Below are 20,339 nucleotides of genomic sequence, written 5' to 3' on the forward strand. Positions count from 1 at the left end.
AAGAGTCTCACAGACCTCCCTGCCCGGGCTGGTTTTGAACCATGATCCTCAGATCTCAGCCTCTTGAGTAGTTAGGATTATAGGCATGAGCCACCAGTGCTCAGCTATGAGTACATTTCTTAACAAGCTTTGTTACCTCCTCTTTTGTTTCCCCTTACCATCCTTGCCCTCCCATCTCCTCCTCCTTCCACCCCCCCCATGATACTCTTACCTGAAATTTATATACCAATATATCAAAAAGCCACTAGCCTACAGTGAAAAAATTAAGGGACAATGCTTGGACCATGAATGAGTTCAAACTCCAATACTAGTGCCAAAAAAAATCCACCATGTTAGAGGAAATATTCCAAACAACTATGAAACCAATCATTTTCATTTAACATTGTATCATTACAAAGTACAGTCTATAATTCATACTGATGCAACCAGCTGCCCCTCCTTTTTTTTCAATGCTGTGCTAAAATACGGTGAATATCTCTGTATCTGTTAACGAGCATGTTTGATCACATGACTATTTCCTTAAAGTATATTTTTGTTGTTCTGTTTTTATGCCAGCACTAGGGCTTGAACTCAAGAAACTGGAGCCCTGAGTATATTTCTTTTTTTTATTTTATTGGTTGGTTGTGAGGCCTGAACTCTGGGCTTGGGCGCTGTCCCTCAGCTCTTCAGCTCAAGGCAAGCGCTCTACCTCTTGAGCCACAGCACCACTTCTGGTTTTCTAGTGTTTTATTGGAGATCAGAGTCTCATGGACTTTCCTGCCCAGGCTGGCTTTGAACCGTGATCCTCAGATCTCAGCCTCCTGAGTAGCTACGATTCCAGGCGTGAGCCACTGGCGCCCAGCCAGAAATGATTATCTTTGTGGCCCACAGTGGCTCACACCTGTAATCCCAGCTACTCTGGAGGCTGAGATCTGAGGATCATAGTCAGAAGCCAGGCTGGGCAGAAAAGTCCATGAGACTCCTTTCTCCAATTAACCACCAAAAAGGCCAGAAAGTGGTACTGTAGCTCAAATGGTAGAGTGTGAGCATTGAGCAAAAATGCTTTGGGACAGCACCCAAGACCTGAGTTCAAGAATTCACTCACATTCACACACACACAGTTTAAAAAAGCATCCACTTAACTATCTAAGTAAGTACTCAGAAAAGTGTGTAAGTGTTATAACAGTTATGCACGTATCATGTTAAAAACAGTCCCAAATCCAGGCACCGGTGGCCCACACCTGTAATCCCAGCTACTCAGGAGGCTGAGATTTGAGGATCTCAGTTCAAAGCCAGCCCCAGCAGGAAAGTCCATGAGACTCTTAACCTCCAATAAACCATCAGAAAACCGGAAGTGGTGCTGTGGCTCAAGTGGTAGAGCACTCCCCTTGAGCTGAAGAGCTGAAGGACAGCGCCCAGGCCCAGAGTTCAGGCCCAGAACTGACACTGACTGCCACACACACACACACACACCCCACACCTACCCCCTACTCCCATGATCTTGGTCAGATTTTTGATCACATAAACAAAATATTTGACAAAATGCATCTTGAGAGGACTGCATGAAAACGCATTAGTTCTCCACGAAGACTTGTTCAGACATGTGAGGTGGGTCACATGGAGAACACATTGGAATCACCTGGTACCAATGTCCGGGCTGAAGCAGGGCCCGGGCACCCGCAGCGTAAGCCCCGCCCCAGAAAGCCCCCACAGCTGTCAGTCTCGAGGCCGGCCCCGCCCCTGCCGCCTGCGGCCCAACCCAAACCTTGTAGGCCGCAGTCACGGTGCGGCCCCTGGACGCCCGACAAGGCGCTTAAAAGGCCCTGTATGACCATGCACAAAGCGCGGAGGCTTATTGCTTACAGTTCTGGAGGCTGAGGAGTCCCCGAACCAAGGGCGTCTTCCAGAAAACACCAAGGAACGGCATCTGACCAGGCCCTTCTTCCGCCATTTTGAGACAGCCACCCAAGAGGGAAGCCCAGCCGAGCCTTTTATAGTCCGCGTTAATGTATTCATGGGGCGGAGCCTCCAGGACGGAAACCTCCAATCAGGTCTCGCCTCCCAAGGCTGTTGCATAATGAGTGAAGTCACACACCTGATGGGCTGGGGGGGGGGGGGCCGCAAGGGGAAGGAGATACATTCAAACCATAGCAAATACTGTAATGCTTGGAGATTTCCCCCTCAGTTCAAATAAAGAGGATCTGAATGCTAGTTCCGAGGTTCCTCTGAACTAACCCACGGAGGAGGGTTACCCCGTAAGCTGTGCGTCTGAGAGTATGATCAGATTCACTACCTCAACTTTTATGAGTCTGGTCAGGCACTGAAGGCTCACACCTGTAATCCCAGCTACTCAGGAGGCTAAGATCCAAGGAAATCAGTTTGAAGGCAGCCTGGGCAGGAAAAACACAAATCCATGAGACTCTTACCGTCAATGAACCATCAAAAAAAAAAAAACAAAGCTAGAAGTGGATTTTGTGGTTCAAGAGATAGAACAGCCATCTTGGGCAAAAAAAAAAAAAAAAAGCTAAGGGACAACGCCCAGAATTTGAGTTCAAGCCCCAGGACCGGCACAAAGAAAAACAAAATATAAAGCTCAAATGAAAGCTCTGCGGGGTGTTCACCAGTGACAGAAATCCAACCATTTACCTCCAGCTTTCTTGTCTGCAAAATGGCCATTCTCCCCAAGGCTGCCACGTGGGTGTGAAATGCAGCGCTCACGGGCGGTATCTTAGCCTGTTTGCAAATGCAAAGACACTAAGAGGTCATGGCACAGGTTGTCATTTCCATTGTGCATCCTCGGGGATCTTCTGGTCCTCCTCTGACCCATCTAGAAATGGAGTCTTCTGCATAAATCAAAAGACTTGTGGCTCTAGCTTTGTGGCAACAAAAACCACCTGGGGTTTTTGGAGACCTTAATGGCCAGGGAAGGTTGGCACCTGCAGCCTGCTCTAGCCTGCGCAGGTGGTTTTATGGTAGTGGTATCCTTTGCACAGGTGTACTGACTGTAATACATTTGCAGTCTATACTGAACTCCTTGATAACCTGCAAAGGGCAGATGCGACAGTATGAGTGTAGACTAGATCTGTATTGGATAACTTTGGACAAGAATGTCTTCTTTTCCCCAAGGCCTTGGTTATATGGAGTGCCAAGTATCAATGAGAGGCTAGAGAGAAAGACCATGAAAGTGGGAGCCAGAGTAAGAGTCTACGAACAGATTCACCTCCTCAAACCTTACACAATTAGCCTCCAGTAACTAAGATTAAACCTGAGGGACAGCAGGCGTAGCTCAGTTCTAAACAGCTTGTCCAGTGTGTGCAAAAGTCTGGCTTCCACTCGTGTCATTACAAAAAGAGAAGGAAAAAAACCCAGAGCTCACTCAGGACAGCTTTAGGCCAAGGCACTCTCCACAAGGTAAGACAAGGTAATTCAGATTCAGAACTTTTGTACCAGGAGCCAGTGGCTCATGCCTGTAATCCTAGCTACTCAGGAGGCTGAGATCTGAGGACCAAGGTTCTAAGCCAGCCCGGGCAGGAAAGTCCCATGAGACTCTTATTCTTCAAATAATCACCAGAAAACCAGAAGTGGCTCAATGACTCAAGAGGTAGAGCGCTTGCCTTGAGCTGAAGCGCTGATGGACAGCGCCCAGGCCTAGAGTTCAAGCCCCACGACCAAAATAAATAAACTATAAATAAATAGTGTATGCCAGTCCTGGGGCTTGAACTCAGGGTCTGGGCGCTATCCCTGAGTTCTTTTGTTCAAGGTTAGTGCTCCACTGCTCCACTTTTTTGAGGGGTTTTGGTGGTTTATTGGAGGTAAGTTTCATAAACTTTGATGCTTGGGCTGGCTTTGAACCATGATACTCAGATCTCAGCCTCCAAAGTAGATAGAATCACAAGCCTGAGCCAACAGCACCCAACAAGTGTTTCTACTTTTCAAGTTTTTTCCTCATTTTGAAAGGGTTTTTCTGCATTCTTAAAATAGCATCATGATTGACTGCAGTGGAACACACCTATAGTAACACTCAAGAGGCTGAAGAAGGATCTTAAGTTCAAGGCCAGCCTGGGTACACACTGCAAGTTCTAAAAAACAAAACAAAACAAAAAAAGGCAGGGATATAGAAGAGATGAACTAAAATAAATTGCAAACATGGAAAGTAACAATGGCACCTCCATACAACTAATGTAAGCTAATTGGCTTTTTAAAAAGGGATTTGTAAGCAGCTAGTCTAAAGGGTATGTTCCAATCCTGTTATTCTTAAAACAACTGGGGTATAGAAGTTCTGGGTAGGTACAGGTTTTGGCTGATCGAAGTGTTAACAGCACACAGCTCAGGCAAGGTCTTCAAGAATCACCTGGGTCCCCAAAGCACTGAAATTCTGACAGTGCAGAGAAGCATCCGAATGCTAAGCCTGAACACAGGTCAGTTCTTCGGGGCAGTCCATTTCCCCAGCGGCAGGTCTCAAGGCCAAGCAGACAGAGCTGGCAAGGTACAAACCTTGTTTCTTAACTGTATGCAACTTTAAACATGCTCATATTAAAAATATTGTAACCAGTGGTGGGGGGGAGGGAACCCTCAAAAAATGCTGCTTCTTACATTTTACCATTTCCCGTAAGTCTTTCTTTCCATCAGCAAAAATATGCCCTACTTCAACACCATGGGCACACTTGCCAACAAAGAAAAGACCCGAGTTCAAATCCTACTAACACCAAAAAGGAAAAGTGTCATATTTCATAAATTAAAAACAAAGGCAGGGGCTGGGAGGGTGGCTTAGTGGTAGAGTACTTGCCTAGCACACATGAAACCCTGGATTTGATTCCTCAGTACCACATACACAGAAAAAAAAAAACAGAAGTGGCGCTGTGGCTCAGTGGTAGAGTGCTAGCCTTGAGTAAAAGAAGCTCAGGGACAGTGTCCAGGCCCTGAGTTCAAGCCCCAAGACTGACACACAAAAAAAAAGGCAAAGCCACACTGGAATTCAGTTCTTCAAACATTGATCCACATTTTCATTACCTAATACTTATAAGATTAGCCATTACTTTATAATTACCTAAAAACTGTACCTCAAACTCTACTCTAAAAATGATGTAAAAATTTTTAGCACACTTGTCATAAATAATATAAACATACACTACTATTAAACACAGTATTAAGCACATATTTCTCCTTAATTGTTATCTGCTATTTAAGAAGTGGGTTAGAGGGAATTGCTTCTTTTCCAAATGGATCCTTCTAAGCTTTATTAGAATCCATACATAGGAACTTACTTTAGAAATAGCTTTATTTCTATGTGCTCATGTGCATACCAGTCTTAGGGGATGAACTCGGGGCCTGGGTGATGATTTTGTGCTCAAGTATAGCACCCTACCACTTGAGCCACACTCCACTTCTGGCTTTTCTGGTGGTTAATTGGCGATACGAGCCTCTTGGACTTTCTTACTCAGGCTGGCTTCAAACTCTGATCCTCAGATCTTAGCCTCCTGAGTAGCTAGGATTACTGGCATGAGCTCAAAATGGTTTTACATTTTAAATAGAAACAATAAACAGAAATCAACCAGAACTTCTTTTGTTGTTTAAAAAAGAGAGAGAGAGAACTAGACAGTAAATTTTAAAAGGCTACTCCTAAGGCAGCTGGGAAAGCCAGGAACCACACATTGGAACTGAGTCTGCTCCAAAGCAGAAAACAATGCGGTGCCATTTTGGGCACAGATCGTTCAACTCTCCTCCCCGCATCCACCACCACCTGTCAGAGCGGGCCAACCAGGCCACACCAGTCCAGCACAATGAGCTTCACTGATAAGGCCACTGTACGGCTCTAAGAAGTCAAGGGCGTCAAACAGAAATGGCAGAGATCAAAACAAGATTGCCAAGGTTATCACGTACATTTCTTGGTTGTATCCTCTTACCCCCTTTCTTTACCATGAATACAGGAACCATTTTACTGCAAGAAAACATTTGTAGACATCAGTAGTCCCGAATGCTTGTATCTAGTCACTACACAAACTCTGTCCAGTGCCATTAACCAGGTGACATGATGCTCTTGCGCACAGCGGGGGAGCAAGAGTGGTGAGGGCGCAATGTGAGGTGCGGTCAGCACCCGGCAGCTGAGGCCGCGCAGAGCGCAACGCCCCCCAGAGACGTCAAGTAACCGATCAGTGATTCGGAAGTCCCAAGTCTCCACCGACGATCCCCCAACGTCCACGCGTGGTCAGCGAGATGTTTAAGACACGTCCTCCATGTCCACGTCCTGCTGTAACTGCTGCACCATTTTTTCTTCCAGCTGCTTCCCTTTGCCTTTAAGAAGGAAAATAAGGATTTATGTGACCACATCAAGAAGGATCCAGACTGTCAAACGGTAACATCGACCACATCGACCACGTCTAAGCAAGTCAAGAGCAGGGCTGGGAATGCAGCTTAGTGGTAGAGTGCTGGCCTAGCATGCAAGAAGCCCGGGTTCGATTCCTCAGAAAAAAACCACAAGTGCTGCTGTGGATCAAGTGGTAGAGTGCTAGCCTTGAGCAAAAGAGGCTCAGGGACAGTACCCAGGCCCTGGGTTCAAGCCCCAGGACTGGCCAAAAAAAAAGTCAACAGTTAAACTTACACAGATCTTGCAAATGATTACAGTAAACATCCTACAGACACTGCTCATATCACCCCAGAAGACCCCATCTGAATGAGAAAACTGAGCCACAGACTTGGCCTAGTGAGTCCAAGCTGGGGTTCGAACCCCGGTCACGGGGACCCAGGGCCCACACTTTCAGTACTGCGCTGCCTGCCTCTAAGAGGCTTGCTTTACCTGAAAAGCAAGGTAACAATGGCTCCTTCCTGTTGCTTTGGGGTGTCAATGCTATCACCTCCACCGGAAACAAATGTCCAGTAATTTGTCTATCTTGTTTACACACAATTTGGTACCAACATAACCTAGGTAAGACTTCTACATAAATCTTCTCACATGGCGTAAAGAGCCTGGCCTTGACACTAAGGATTAGGCAGAGTTTCTCTCGCCCCCTTGAATTCATCTGCTTCAGTCAGGTATTAGGTAGCAGATTATACTCAGCCAGGCTGGGTTAAAGAGCAGTTTAACTCCTCACAAACTATGCAATAAATGGCCACCCAAATCAGTAAAATTATATGGGTCACAAAAAGGTTCTAATACAAAAAAAGTAATCTCCAGGGGCTGGGAAGGTGGCTCAGTGGTGGAGTGCTTGCCTTGCATGCATGAGGCCCTGGATTTGATTTCTCAGCACCACATAAGCAGAAAAAAAAGTGGCGCTGTGGCTCAGGGGGTAGAGCACTAGCCTTGAGCTGAAGAGCTGAGGGACAGCGCCCAGGCCCAGAGTTCAGGCCTCATGACTGGCAAAAAAAAAAAAAAAGTAATCTCCAAATTTTAGAATCACTATCACATTGGGAGCTACTCTGGACCTAGGCCTTTGTATTTATATACTAAGTTCCCTAAGCAGAGTTTCAGAACTATTAATGAAAAATGTCCTTTAATCAAAATAGACTGAGGCAGCCGGGCGCTGGTGGCTCACGCCTGTAATCCTAGCTACTCAGGAGGCTGAGATCTGAGGATCGCGGTTCAAAGCCAGCCCAGGCAGGAGAGACCATGAGACTCCTATCTCCAATAAACCACTAGAAAACCGGAAGTGGTGCTGTAGCTCAAGTGGTAGAGCGCTCGCCTTGAGCTGAAGAGCTGAGGGACAGCGCCCAGGCCCAGAGTTCAGGCCCCACGACAGACAAAAAAAAAAAAAAATAGACTGAGGCAAAAAATCATCTGTAATGACTTAACTCAGATACTATGTGGTTGACCAGCTTTTAAGAAAGAAAAAGAAATTCCATACATAATAGGCTGGAACGGGGGAAACATTAAATACTGTTTATTAGCCAACTCAGCATACTACATGATGTATTTGCATAATATGCAAAATACTCTTTAAGAGCTAGAACTTAAGGAGACACACGGGGATGGGTAGATGGGGCTGGGGATGGGGATAGGATGGAGGGGGTGTCTCTAATCAAGACACATTGTACCCATACATCGACATGTTAAACCAAAACCTCTTTGTAGAATTATTTGAAGACAATTTAAAAAAAAAAAATTTAGCTGGCCCCCGATTCCACGGATCAGAGTCTCTTTTCCATTTCCTAACTGAAAGCAGTACTTAAATTCCTACACACAAAGCAGTACTGACCTGCGAGCGGGGCCCGGACCAGGTGGATGTTCTGCTTGACTTCCTTGATGTCCTGAACTTTCTGGAGCTCCTTATTCTTCTTCAATCTAGGACAGAACACAGCAAAGACGAAGTGTCAGTTTCTGCCACGTTTCACGGCATCAATTCCCTAGACGGTAGTGAAATTTGAGGGCGTGAGCCACACTGAGCGCGCAGGCAGTCAGCCAATCCTCCCCCGCCCTCCCGTGCTTGCAGCACGAGCGGCCCCACCCCCGTCACACATCCTGGCAACTGGGAAATGTGGGAGATGCTAACAGAACTGACGGGAGTCCACATACTCTTCCTCCAAGTTTGGTTATGTCTGAAATTATGTCTAAATAAGGTTTAAAAAATACTAATCTGGGGCTGGGAATGTGGCTTGGTGGTAGAGTGCTTGCCTCGCCTGCATAAAGCCCTGGGTTTGATTCCTCAGTACCACATACACAGAAAACGCTGGAAGTGGCGCTGTGGCTCAAGTGGTAGAGCACTAGCCTTGAGCAAAACAAGCTCAGGGTCAGTGCCCAGGCCCAGGTCCAGGCCCACACCCTGAATTCAAGCCCCAGGGTTGACAAAACAAAACAACTAATCTGGGCAGGGAATGTGGCTTAGTGGTAGAGTGCTCGTCTAGAATGCATGAGACGCTGAGTTCAACTCCTCAGTACCACATTAGCAAAAAAAAATTAAAAAAACTAATCTTAATTTATATCATTAGTCTAAATAAATGCTCATACCTGTTCATGATAAACGTAGCCTGGCGCTTCTGTTTGATCTCTTCCACTCTCTTCATTGCATCAACTACAAAGAAAATTTTAAAAAATCAGCAAATGCACGTACATTCAAGTAATATGAGTCTATCGACGAGTGCTTCAACAAACTTCCCTCTCTTCATTACTTTGACTTAAAAAAAAAATTGAACTGATGACAATTAATGGCTTTGGAAAATAGCTACCAGAGTCTTGACTTTAAAAAAACCAAGTGCGCCGGGCGCTGGTGGCTCACGCCTGTAATCCTAGCTACTCAGGAGGCTGAGATCTGAGGATCGCGGTTCAAAGCCAGCCAGGGCAGGAAAGACCGTGAGACTCCTATCTCCAATAAAAACCACCAGAAAACCGGAAGTGGCGCTGTAGCTCAAGTGGTAGAGCGCTCGCCTTGAGCTGAAGAGCTGAGGGACAGCACCCAGGCCCAGAGTTCAAGCCCCACGACCGACCAAAAAATAAATAAATAAATAAAAAATAAAAAAACCAAGTGCAACTGTATTTTAGAATCTGTCAGCACTGGTGTACCTAAGACAGTACACGTGTTATTTTAGATGAGCGGGTGGGTCTATGGGAACCGGTTACCATCTACAGAAGGCTGAGCAAGCAGCAGGGCTCCCATTCATTCATCTCCACACCTGCACGCAAGTGCGTGCCCATGCGCACGTGCACACACCGCTGCTTCCTACGTGAATACTGAACTGCAATGCATGAACAATGACAGCGAACACCACCCGTGAGGAGCACCCACAGATCATGAAACAGCACGGAAGCAATTCATCCCTAAACACACTCAGCTGAACTTGGAGAGTGAGTTAGGTGCTGTGAATATGGGCCCCGCAGAGTCCTTTCCGCACCTATTCAGTGCCCCGTCTCAAGTTTAATGGTGACATCATTTCATAATATAAGGACCTGGGACACTGAGACTAAAGACACAAACGCAACAAAACCACTGCAGCAAGAATAAAGGAATAAAAGCCAACCAAGCAATAAAAATGACACACTTAATATGTACACAGCAAACCATCGTTTCTTCCTAGTAGAACCCCAAGTCAGAATGTGTGAACACTGCCAAACCCGCGCATGCACTTACTGGTCTTATTCCACAGCTCCCGCTGGTACTTGACAGGCTCATTTCTACGTTTCTCGAACTCAAATGAGTTGTCCTGCAAGAAGGAACACCAGGGGCTGGTAAGGGAGACGGGAAGGAAGCATGGCTTCAAACATCACCCTATCACAACACTTCTGAGGGGTGCACAGTAAAATAAAACCCCTCTGGAGTCATCGCGAGAACACAGGGTTTCAACCTTCCTCTCCTTCTACATCCCCACGTACAGACAGCCCACTGAACGTGTCTCTTCAGAAAGGTCACTGCAAAGCAGAGGAGTTGCACCCCATCCTTCTGAGGGTGGCATACAGCAACTGCAGATAGTAGAGACAATTCCCCCCCAGATGTGACTCACAGCCAGAAAACTTTGTATTAAAGTGAACCCTATGAAACCACCATCTTTCATAAGTACAAGAATTTAAAATAAAACCTCAAGAACTTCACATAACCAGCCTCTACAGTGCCTCTTACACCGACACTACTAATATGTCAGTTCTCAGATACAAAGTCCTGCTAAGAAAAATCTGGAAACGAATAAAGGAATTTATTACAAATTGCACTGGAGATCACTACTTTGTTATTGTCATGGGGCTCAAACTTAGGGCCTGGGCGCTGTCCCAGGGGAGCTCTTTTGCTCAAGGCAAGCACTCTACCACTTGGAGCCACAGCTCAAAGTTTTCTGGTGGTTCATTGGAGATAAGAGTTTCAGTCTTTCCTGCCTGGGCTGGCTTTGAACCATGATCCTCAGATTTCAGCCTCCGGAGTAGCTAGGATTACAGGCGAGCCACCAGAACCCTGGCTGAGATCACTACTTCTTAGTAATCTATTCATTAATAACTTTCTCTCAAGATCCTTGAGTAGCAATTCCACCAAATCCCTCTTTGCTAGCAAGACCTAAAAGTAATTCTGTAAAGCTAAGAAAAATCAATTCTACAAGCCAGGTGCCAGTGGCTCCTGCCTATAATCTTAGCTACTCAGGAGGCTGAGATCTGAAGATCATGGTTCAAAGCCAGCAGGACTTTTGAGACTCTTACCTCCGATTAACTACTAAAAAAGCTGGCAGTGGTACTGTGGCTCAAGTGAGAGCACTGCCTTAAGTCAAAAAAAAACTCAAGGACAAGAGTCCAAGCCCTGAGTTCAAGCCCCAGGACTGGCATCTCCCTCCACCTCCCCCCACCCCTCCACCTCCCCCCTACCCTACCCCCCCCCCCCCCCCCCCCGCCATAAAACAATATCACTTCTAGGGATGGGATGTAGCTCAGTGACTTCAGGGTTGGGAAGGTGGCTCAGTGGTAGAGTGCTTTCCTTGCATGCATGAGGCCCAGGTTTCGATTCCTCAGCACCACATAAGCAGAAAAAGCCGGAAGTGGCGCTGTGGCTCAAGTGGTAGAGCCCTAGCCTTGAGCTGAGGGACAGCGCCCAGGCCCAGAGTTCAGGCCCCACAACTGACATACACACACACAAAACCACTTCTCCAAAACTAGAATGAGTTTCCCTCCCAATCCTGCAGGAGCCGATGTCTCGAATCACACAATGAAGCCTCACAGCCTGCTCTAGACCCAGCCGGGCCAGCTACCATACTCACGACCGTCAGCTCTTTCCCCGCAGCTTTCCGGAAGGCCTTCGTCCACCTGACCTTGCGAGGGTTGCGCTTCTTCTTAAAGTTTTTATGACACTTGGATTTACAGAATCTAAACACCTACAAGAGAAGTTAAAAGACTGAAAAGCCAACACTCAACCTTTCCTATCATAAGCCAGGGGCCAGTGGCTCACACACCTGTAATGCTAGCTACACAGGAAGCAGAGATCTGAGACTAGCAGTTCAAGGTCAGCTCCAGTAGGAAAAGTCCATAAGACTCTTATTTCCAGTTAACCACCAAAAAGCTGGAAGTGGAGCTGTGGCTCTAGTGGTAGAGCACTAGCCTTGAGGGAAAAAAAAAAGCTCAGAGACGGCTCCCAGGTCCTGAGTTCAAGCCCCACGACCAACAAAAAGAAGAAAAAAAACCTACTATCAAGTCTGAGAAATAACAATGCCTTTTACTCCTAATTCCTCCTGCTTACATCGTTTAGAAATGGGAAGCCTATCAGAGTATGAAAGGGGTTTTGCAACTATCAAACTGTACCCCAACTAAAGGCTAATTACCCCTGGAAATGAAAATAAAAACATGATAAAGGAAATAATTGTTTAAAAAGTCATTTAAGCCTCTTATCAATGTAGCATAATTTTCAAAATTCACTTTTTTTGGGGGGGGTCCGGTCGTGGGGCCTGAACTCTGGGCCTGGGCACTGTCCCTCAGCTCTTCAGCTCAAGGCTAGTGCTCTACCACTTGAGCCACAGTGCCACTTCTGGCTTTTTTCTTTTTGTTTATGTGGTGCTGAAGAATCGAACCCAGGGCCTCATACATTCAAGGCAAGCGCTCTACCACTGAGCCATCTTCCCAGCCCTAAAATTCACTTTTCTATCTACCCCAATCAGGGTAAATTTCAAAAACCCACCCTGAAATCTTTTGATTCTCTGTTATCAAAGGCACAAACTAATTCCAATAGCAACTAAAACTGCATACGGATTTGTTTTTCCCCGCTGTTGACTGTTAGGTGTGTTATAGAGTGAAGTTGCTTTTCGCTTTCTTTAAATGATTATTATTTCTGTTTTCTGACAGGTTCTTGGCTCTTTAACCCAAGCTGGCCTGACACTCCAAACTTGCGCTTCTGCTCTTAACACAGCCTTCCCCAAGCGCTGGGATTGCAGGCGGTGAGCCACCGAACGCTCCAGTTGTACAGCTTATTTCCTGAAGGACTTATTCAGAAATCCACTAGGAGGTCGTGACTACTCGAAAGCTCCACCTTCATCCTCTCGGATAGAACTGACTGACTTAAAGACGCTTCCCTGGGTCCCTGAAATGGATGCAAGACTCACTTGGTTAGTTCCAAAGTGCATTGTTGTTATATTACCACGACCATGAAGACGCTGCAACTTGTGTGTTACTGGAGGAAATAATCCCGTGAGTGGATCTTGGCAGACGTAATAATAACAACAATAACAAGCATCCCACTTAGAAGATGTGATGCAGTAAAATAGGTTTACAAATGGCACAGATTATTCCAAACTTAGCCCCCGCCTCCGCCCAGCGCGGGCTCCGGCCTCCCCCCACCCCGTCCCCGCCCCGCGCGCGGCCTGTGCCCGGCTGCGCCCGCGCGACGCAGCTCCGCGGGTTCGAGGCCCCAGGCCTCCCCGCAGGCACAGAGACGCTTCCCGCCCATCCAGGGGCAACCCGCGCGCGCTCCCGGGCGCGCTCGGCCTCGACCCCCTCACCTTGCAGTCGTTGCGGACGAACATCATGCCGTGGCCCGGGTAGATGGGCCCCGAACAGAAATAACACTTCTCGATCCGCATGCCGAGCCCGCGCGCACGCGCTCCCACCAAACACTCGGGCTCGCCGGAAGTGACGGAGGCTCGCGGTCGGAAGCGAGTCTTCCCCGCCCTCCGACTCCGGAGATGAAAGCGCTTGCGCGTCCCAGTGAGGAGCTCCGAATCCAACTGGTGCCCCCTGGCGGCCCGGAGGACTAACGCACCGGTGTGTTCCGCGCAGGCGCAGAACTGCAAACGAGCTCTGCTTCCCCCCCCCCCCCCCAGCACACACACACACCTGCTGTTGGCCCCTACACCTGGCCCAGCCCTGCAGGAACGCGTGAGAACTTCTGAATTCTATCTCTGGCTTGTGCTTTGCCTCACAGGGCTCACCACACCTTGAGCTGTCTCTAAGAACTCCTTTCCCACAGTTGGCTCTGGACAAACCCATTCCAGTCCCAAACTGGGTTTACCTGTGGGAAGGGAGCTGACAAACCTTAAGTGGCTGGAAACATACTGAGCCCTGAAAAGTGATGTGGGGGGGGGGGGGGGGGGAAGCAGGATGACCGGGTCAGGGAGTGACAATCAGGTAATGATTGTCATTTTAGGTAAGGGTGATCAGTAAAGTCCTTCTGGACGGAGTGGCATTAGAACAGGATTTACAGGATGGGAGAGGGAGTCGTGAGAAGCATTCCAGACAAGGAACAGCAATGCAGGTGCTCCGAGGTCAGGGACACACTGATTGACTGAAGCAGCAAACTAGGCCAGAATCCCCATCCCAGTCCATGGCTGACTAATAGCAGTCATCCGTCTATGTCCCTTTCCCAAGGCTCCTGGAACTGTCTCCCAGCTTTGCTGTCAACTCAGTCTTAATCAAGGAGCTTGAACTCAGGGCCTGGGCACTGTCCCTGAGCTCTTTTGCTCAAGGCTAACACTCTACCACCTTGAGTCATAGCTCCACTTCTGGTTTTCTGGTGATTCATTGGCAATAAGAGTCTCAGAGACTTTCCTGCAGGGGCTGGCTTTGAACTGCAATCCTCACATCTCAGCCTCCTGGGTAGCTAGGATTACAGGCATGAGCCACCAATGCCAGGTAATCATTCTTGTTTTTTTTTGCTGTTGTTTTTTGGGTCCGGTCGTGGGGCCTGAACTCTGGGCCTGGGCGCTGTCCCTCAGCTCTTCAGCTCAAGGCTAGCGCTCTACCACTTGAGCCACAGCGCCACTTCTGGCTTTTTTTCTTTTTGCTTATGTGGTGCTGAGGAATCAAACCCAAGGCCTCATGCATGCAAGGCAAGCGCTCTACCACTGAGCCACCTTCCCAGCCCTCATTCTTATTTTAACTGGGATTGCTAGTGTGTCAAGTCTCACAATAGAACGTTTTTGAAATTGCTTTTTCCCCCACATGTTGTTCCCCCTCAGTGAGCATCTATAAATCTATATTCTTACACTGGGTGTCACCTTTAGTCTCACTTCTCCTTTGACATTATTTTGGGGGATGAGAAACTAAGTCATGTTGACATACAAGCTTGACAGACTGGATCACATTTTTTATTATTGCTTAATTGGCATAAGGTTTGCTAAAGAAACATTTTGCTCTTACACAGGCTGGTAAGTAGAAAAATACACTGACACACAAAAATATAGGACTTTGGTATGAAACTTAAACAAAATTTTCAGTTAACTCATGATGGTTCTTGTGTGTATATGCTATACTATTATACATTTCATTAGGTGCTACGGTTAAAGGCAGTAGACTCTTGAAACCCAAAATCTGCAAACCTAATCTTATTATTTTTATCTACATGAAGAGACCATATAAAAATGTGCTCTGATATGTTAACTGCAAAATTATGACCTATCTTCCCCAAAGTCTAAGGCAACTTGAAAGGCACTATGGTAAACTCAAGTCCCTATCCTTAAAATAGCTGCAATTCAAATGCATAGCTCCCAGTAACTTCTTTGGTATTTAAAAGAAGCTGTAGTCTCCAGAATAAAAATATGTAAAATCTTCTTAGTCATGAAGATTGTCTTAGCCAAGATTGAGTTAGAGGAGTACTGGAAGAGCAGTGGTTAAAAACCATAAGAAGTATGCAGTACAAAGCCATCCGAAAATCATCCTGCAAAAAGGAATTCTTTTTCATCAGACTCGTATTTTTCCAATTACAGCTCTGTCAAATACTTGCTGCTACAAAATTCCTATTTTTATTTAAATGATAATGAGTGGTATTTCTTCTACTTTCTGGAAATTCTAATCTACTTGATTGAATCCACTTGAATAAATAAGAGTTTTATCTTAAATGAAATACCTTAGAAGGTTATAGAGAACTTCTATGAGGCGTATTATAAAACCACCTTCAATTTGGTATGAAGACACTTTGGCAAAACAGTAGAATACACAATCATGGCAAGCTACAGCAAGCACAGTAAATGTCCCTTGTCCCAGGGAAGGCTACAGGCTACTGAACATTTCCATTTTCCTCATGTTGAACTAGAACACAAATGTGGCTTCTTAAATACAAACATCCATCTTCCACCAAGTGGCAAACATTCTGTGTAATTAAAAATTAATTCCTTCAATGGCACCGGTGGAAAAATAAAACAAATTAGAAATATGCACAATTCAAAGAGCCTAATGGTAAAGAGACAGAAGACTCAGAATTTCCATATTAGCTGAAACAAGCCTGAGGCTCCTGGGCCAACACTACAAAGACGAAGAAAAAGAGCAAAGTATTGACTCATCACCAACACAGCATAAAAAGCAGCGATGCTCAGGTGTGGCTGGCACCCGTGGATCACAGTGAATCGCAGCCACAGCCCTGTGGTTGGTACTTTAGAGCATCACAAAGAGACAGAGACCCCATGTCACTTGCTCAGACTACATTAACCCACTCTTGCCTGCAGCCCCAATTCCCTTCCCACCTCCACCAACAACAAATTTCCACTAAGTCCCAGTGGGTTTATCCAGTCCAAAGGGCCAGCAGTAATCTGTTGATATCAAGTCAAAGGGAATGATTAGGATAATGCTGAAAGACATTGCTCTCCTGTGCATACATACATTTTATTTTTTTGTGCCGGTACTGGGACTTGACCAACCTGGGTGCTGTCACTTAACTTTTTCACTCCAGGCTCCCTTGAGTCACAGTTCCACTTTAGGTTTTTGGTGGTTAATTGGAGATTAAGAGTTTCCCAGAACCATGATCCTCAGATCTCAGCCTCCTGAGTAGCTAGGATGACAGGCGTGAGCCACCAGAGCCTAGCTGGCAGGAGGGATCTTAAAGCGATCTTCACCAAGGCTAGAACAAATGGATCTGAAAGCTGGATGCTTGATTAGCAAGTCTAATGGACGTGGTGGGAAGCAGTGTGGCCCAGGGCCTGTCCATCTCCCGGGGCCGTGTGTGAAGCACAGAGATGACAGGTGTGGGCCACCTGGCTCACTGTGATGCTCTCTTGATGGTTCAACAGCCACACATTCCCTTCTTCTCTTCCCCTAACTGATCGGCGGCTGTGTGGCCATTGGAGCGTACCACGCCCTCGGGGATCCAGGACTTGTCCACACAGCGCTCCATCCGCTTCATGATCAGATCCAGGAGCATCTCAATCGCTTGGCTTATGTTGGTCCCATTGGCAGCGCTGGTTTCAAAGTAGGGGATTCTGGAAGAGAGACAATCCACGTCACCAATGCACCTGGGAAGGGCAGTAATGTCTGCACTTGATCATTCCAAAAGAGTAGGCTCTGGCGTGGCTTTTTCCACTCAAGGCTGGTGCTCTACCGCTTAAGCCACACCTCCATTTGGGCATTTTGCAGGTCAGTCTCATAGATTTGACTGCCCGGGCTAGCTGTGAATCTCATCCTCGGATTTCAGCCTCTTGAGCCGAGGCTGCACCCCACTAGCTGTAGTCCTAAGCTACTCAGGAGGCTGAGATCTGAGGATCCTAGGAAACCAGACCAGGCAGAGAAGTCCACAAGACTTTTTTTTTTGGTAGGTCGTGGGGCTTGAATTCAGGGCCTTGGTGCTGTCCTGGAGCTCTTTTGCTCAAAGCCACAGGGCCACGTCCATTTTTCTGGTGGTTAAGGTGACATAAAGTCTCTCATGGATTTTCCTGACCAGGCTGGCTTTGAACCGTGATCCTCAAATCTCAACCTCCTGAGTTGCTATGGTTTGCAAACACGAGCCACAGGTACCCGGCTTCCATCAGATTCTTATCTCCAGTTAACCACCAGAATAAGCTAGAAATGGAGCTGGAATTCAAATAGTAGAGTACTAGCCTTGAGTGAAAAAGCCAAGAGAAAACATAAGGACCAGAGTTCAAGTCCCAGTACAAAAAAAAAAAGTGGGAGAGGAGTCTTTTTTTTGTTGTTTTTTGTTTTCTGTGTATGCTTCTCAGAGAAGAGTTTCCCTCATTCCCCTGTCTCATTGGTCAAAATTATATTACATACTGACAGCTAAACCAAATTCCAGCGAAAGGAATGGAGATCATAACTAGCTTACTTATCTTTCTTCAATAGTCCTCTTTTTTTCCTTTGTGTGTATATGTGTGTGTGAGCAAGAGAGAAAGAGAGGGAGAGAGAGACAGACACAGAGAGAGAGAGAGAGAGAGAGTCAGTCTAAGTAGCTAAGCCTGCGCTTAGACTCACGATCTTCCTATGTAAGCCTCCTAAGTGCAGGGATCACAGTTGAATATCACCACCCAGTAGAGTAGGAGCTCTTGAAATAGAGCAGATGTATAAAGACAAGGAGAATTCTATACAGAATGGGGAGGGGATGATGTGGACGTTGTCCTGGCAACCACAGAACCCATGTCCACCACAGGAAGCAGACCCAGTGGTTTTCTCAGAGAAGGCAGGAACAGGCTAGAAACCAGGAGGCGTACAAAGGAAGCTTCAATTCTATCTGTTAGAAACTTTTCTTTTTTTAATTGGCACATCTGAAGTGGTATGGGGAGGGCAGTTTGATTATATTCACTTAGGAAAAACTTCTTAAATGAGGCCTATAGCAAGGAAGGTCCAGAAGTTAAGAGGTCTAATTTTTACAAACATAAAAACAGGCTCTTCTGGGGCTGGGAAGTTGGCTCAGTGGTAGAGCGCTTGCCTTGCATGCCTGAGGCCCTGAGTTCGATTCCTCAGCACCACATAAGCAAAAAGAAAAAAGCTGGAAGTGGCGCTGTGACTCAAGTGGTAGAGCGCTAGCCTTGAGCTGAAGAGCTAAGGGACAGCGCCCAGGCCCAGAGTTCAGGCCCCATGACCGGACCCAAAAAACAACAACAACAAAAAAAAAAAACAGGCTCTTCTTTTTTTGTGTTGTTGTTGGTCATGGGGCTTGAACTCTGGGCTTGGGCGCTGTCCTTCAGCTCTTCAGCTCAAGGCTAGTCCTCTACCACTTGAGCCACAGCGCCACTTCCAGTTTTCTGGTGGTTTATTGGAGATAAGAGTCTCACAGACTTTCCTGCTCAGGCTGGCTTTGAACCAAGATCCCAACTCCTGAGGAGCTAGGATTATAGGCGTGAGCCACCAGCACCCAGCTCTTCCATTTTCTTATGCAAGTCCTCAAATATCTAGGAAGTATCTTCTCAGTGGAGAGTTAACAGAATCCTGATTTCTATAACTATTAAACTGAAAGGAGATTTACCTGTTTACAGCACTTAGCACCAGATTGGCACACAAAAAGCACTTAACAAATGTTCATGCAATGGGATCCTTTCTTTCAAAAGCATTATAAATTTCTAAAAGCTTGTTTTTTTTGGGGGGGAGGGTAATGCTAGTACTGGAGCTTGGACTCAGGGGCCTAGACACTGTCTCTTTGCTTTTTCACTCAAAGCTGATGGTCAATCACTTGAGCTACAGCTCCATTTCTGGCTTTTTTGCAGCTTAATTAAGAGATAAAAGTCTCATGGGCTTTCTGCCCAACCTGACTTTGAAATGAGACCTTCAGATCTCAGTCTTCTTCATAGCTAGAATTACAGGCATGAGCCACCAGTACCTGGTTCCAAAACTTTTTAGCCAAAAATTTTGTAATCTTAGCATAAATTGAAGAGGATCAACTGGTCCCCTATTTAATCACAGAAAATATGCTATTGCTCCCTCTGTCCACACGGGGGTGCTAATACTGCAACAGCACGTAGCAGTGCAGATTATGAAAAATGCTATTTTGTGGCTCATCTAGAAGTTGTCATAAATGCCTACTCAATGGTCATTTGGAGAGAATGGAGACAAAGAATTTGGAGGAGCTGGGTGCTGGTGGCTCATGCCTCTAATCCAAAAAACTCAGGAAGCTGAGATCTGAGGATCACAGTTCAAAATTAGCCTGGGCAGCAAAATCCGTGAGACTCTTTATCTCCAATTAACCACTAGAAAACTAGAAGTGGCGCTTGTGGCTCAAATAGTACAGTGCTAGCCTTGAACTGAAGAGCTCAGGGACAGTGCCCTGGCCCAGAATTCAAGCCCCATGATACACACACACACACACACACACACACACACACACACACACACACACACACATAGAATTTGAAAGTACTTTAAGAACAGGTTCATCAACCAATCTTAAATTTTAAAAATTATGTAAAATGATAGCCTCAGAAAATCAAGAGAGGGGGGGAGGATGGGAAGGGATGTGAAGGGTAAACAAAGGAGGAGGCTGCAATGCTTGGTAAGAAATGTATGCATTATCCTGCCCATGTAATTGTAACCCCTCTGTACAGTATGTTCACAAAAAAATTAAATTAAATTAAATTAAAAAAAAAAAAGAAAATCAAGAGGGTCACGTAGTGGTTTTTCACCACCATATCCGTATCTCGCTCACATCATGGTTAGCAAAAATCCATACCCAGCTGGTCTCTCTTCCAATCTGGATTCCCTCAAAACTAGACAATCCTAACCCCAGTTAAATCGGGGTGGGCACCAGGAAAGACCCCAAGCGTGGTTGATGGTTTTTGCCAAATGG

At 46.3% G+C, this 20,339-nt stretch overlaps 2 protein-coding genes and 1 long non-coding RNA gene across 7 annotated transcripts in view; all 3 read right to left on the minus strand.

The window, feature by feature from the left end:
• Positions 1-3,269: 3,269 nt before the first annotated feature.
• LOC122114567 lies at positions 3,270-16,518 on the minus strand. Its single transcript, XR_006148587.1, has 3 exons — positions 15,635-16,518; positions 14,332-14,341; positions 3,270-3,279 (listed from the first exon to the last, which is right to left on the minus strand). It is a non-coding gene; the product is annotated as an uncharacterized LOC122114567 (long non-coding RNA).
• Positions 5,593-13,497, minus strand: Rsl24d1 (ribosomal L24 domain containing 1). The gene is made up of 6 exons (XM_042687822.1): positions 13,363-13,497; positions 11,635-11,748; positions 10,035-10,107; positions 8,918-8,981; positions 8,169-8,254; positions 5,593-6,270 (listed from the first exon to the last, which is right to left on the minus strand). The coding sequence occupies exons 1-6, from the start codon at positions 13,441-13,443 to the stop codon at positions 6,197-6,199; spliced, it is 492 nt and encodes a 163-aa protein (XP_042543756.1). The 5' UTR covers positions 13,444-13,497; the 3' UTR covers positions 5,593-6,196.
• Positions 16,519-16,690: 172 nt separating the features above from the next.
• The window catches only part of Rab27a (RAB27A, member RAS oncogene family), a 40,682-nt gene continuing 37,033 nt past the window's right edge, over positions 16,691-20,339 (minus strand). For all 5 annotated transcript variants that reach the window (XM_042687706.1, XM_042687707.1, XM_042687709.1 and 2 more), the window contains one exon: positions 16,691-17,049. In XM_042687706.1, the coding sequence (XP_042543640.1) occupies positions 16,854-17,049 (196 nt within the window). In that variant the 3' untranslated portion in view covers positions 16,691-16,853. The remainder of the gene's footprint in view (positions 17,050-20,339) is intronic.

This window comes from Dipodomys spectabilis, unplaced genomic scaffold (genome assembly GCF_019054845.1).
Source record: "Dipodomys spectabilis isolate Male_0828 unplaced genomic scaffold, ASM1905484v1 ptg000108l, whole genome shotgun sequence".
Lineage (NCBI taxonomy): Eukaryota > Metazoa > Chordata > Mammalia > Rodentia > Heteromyidae > Dipodomys > Dipodomys spectabilis.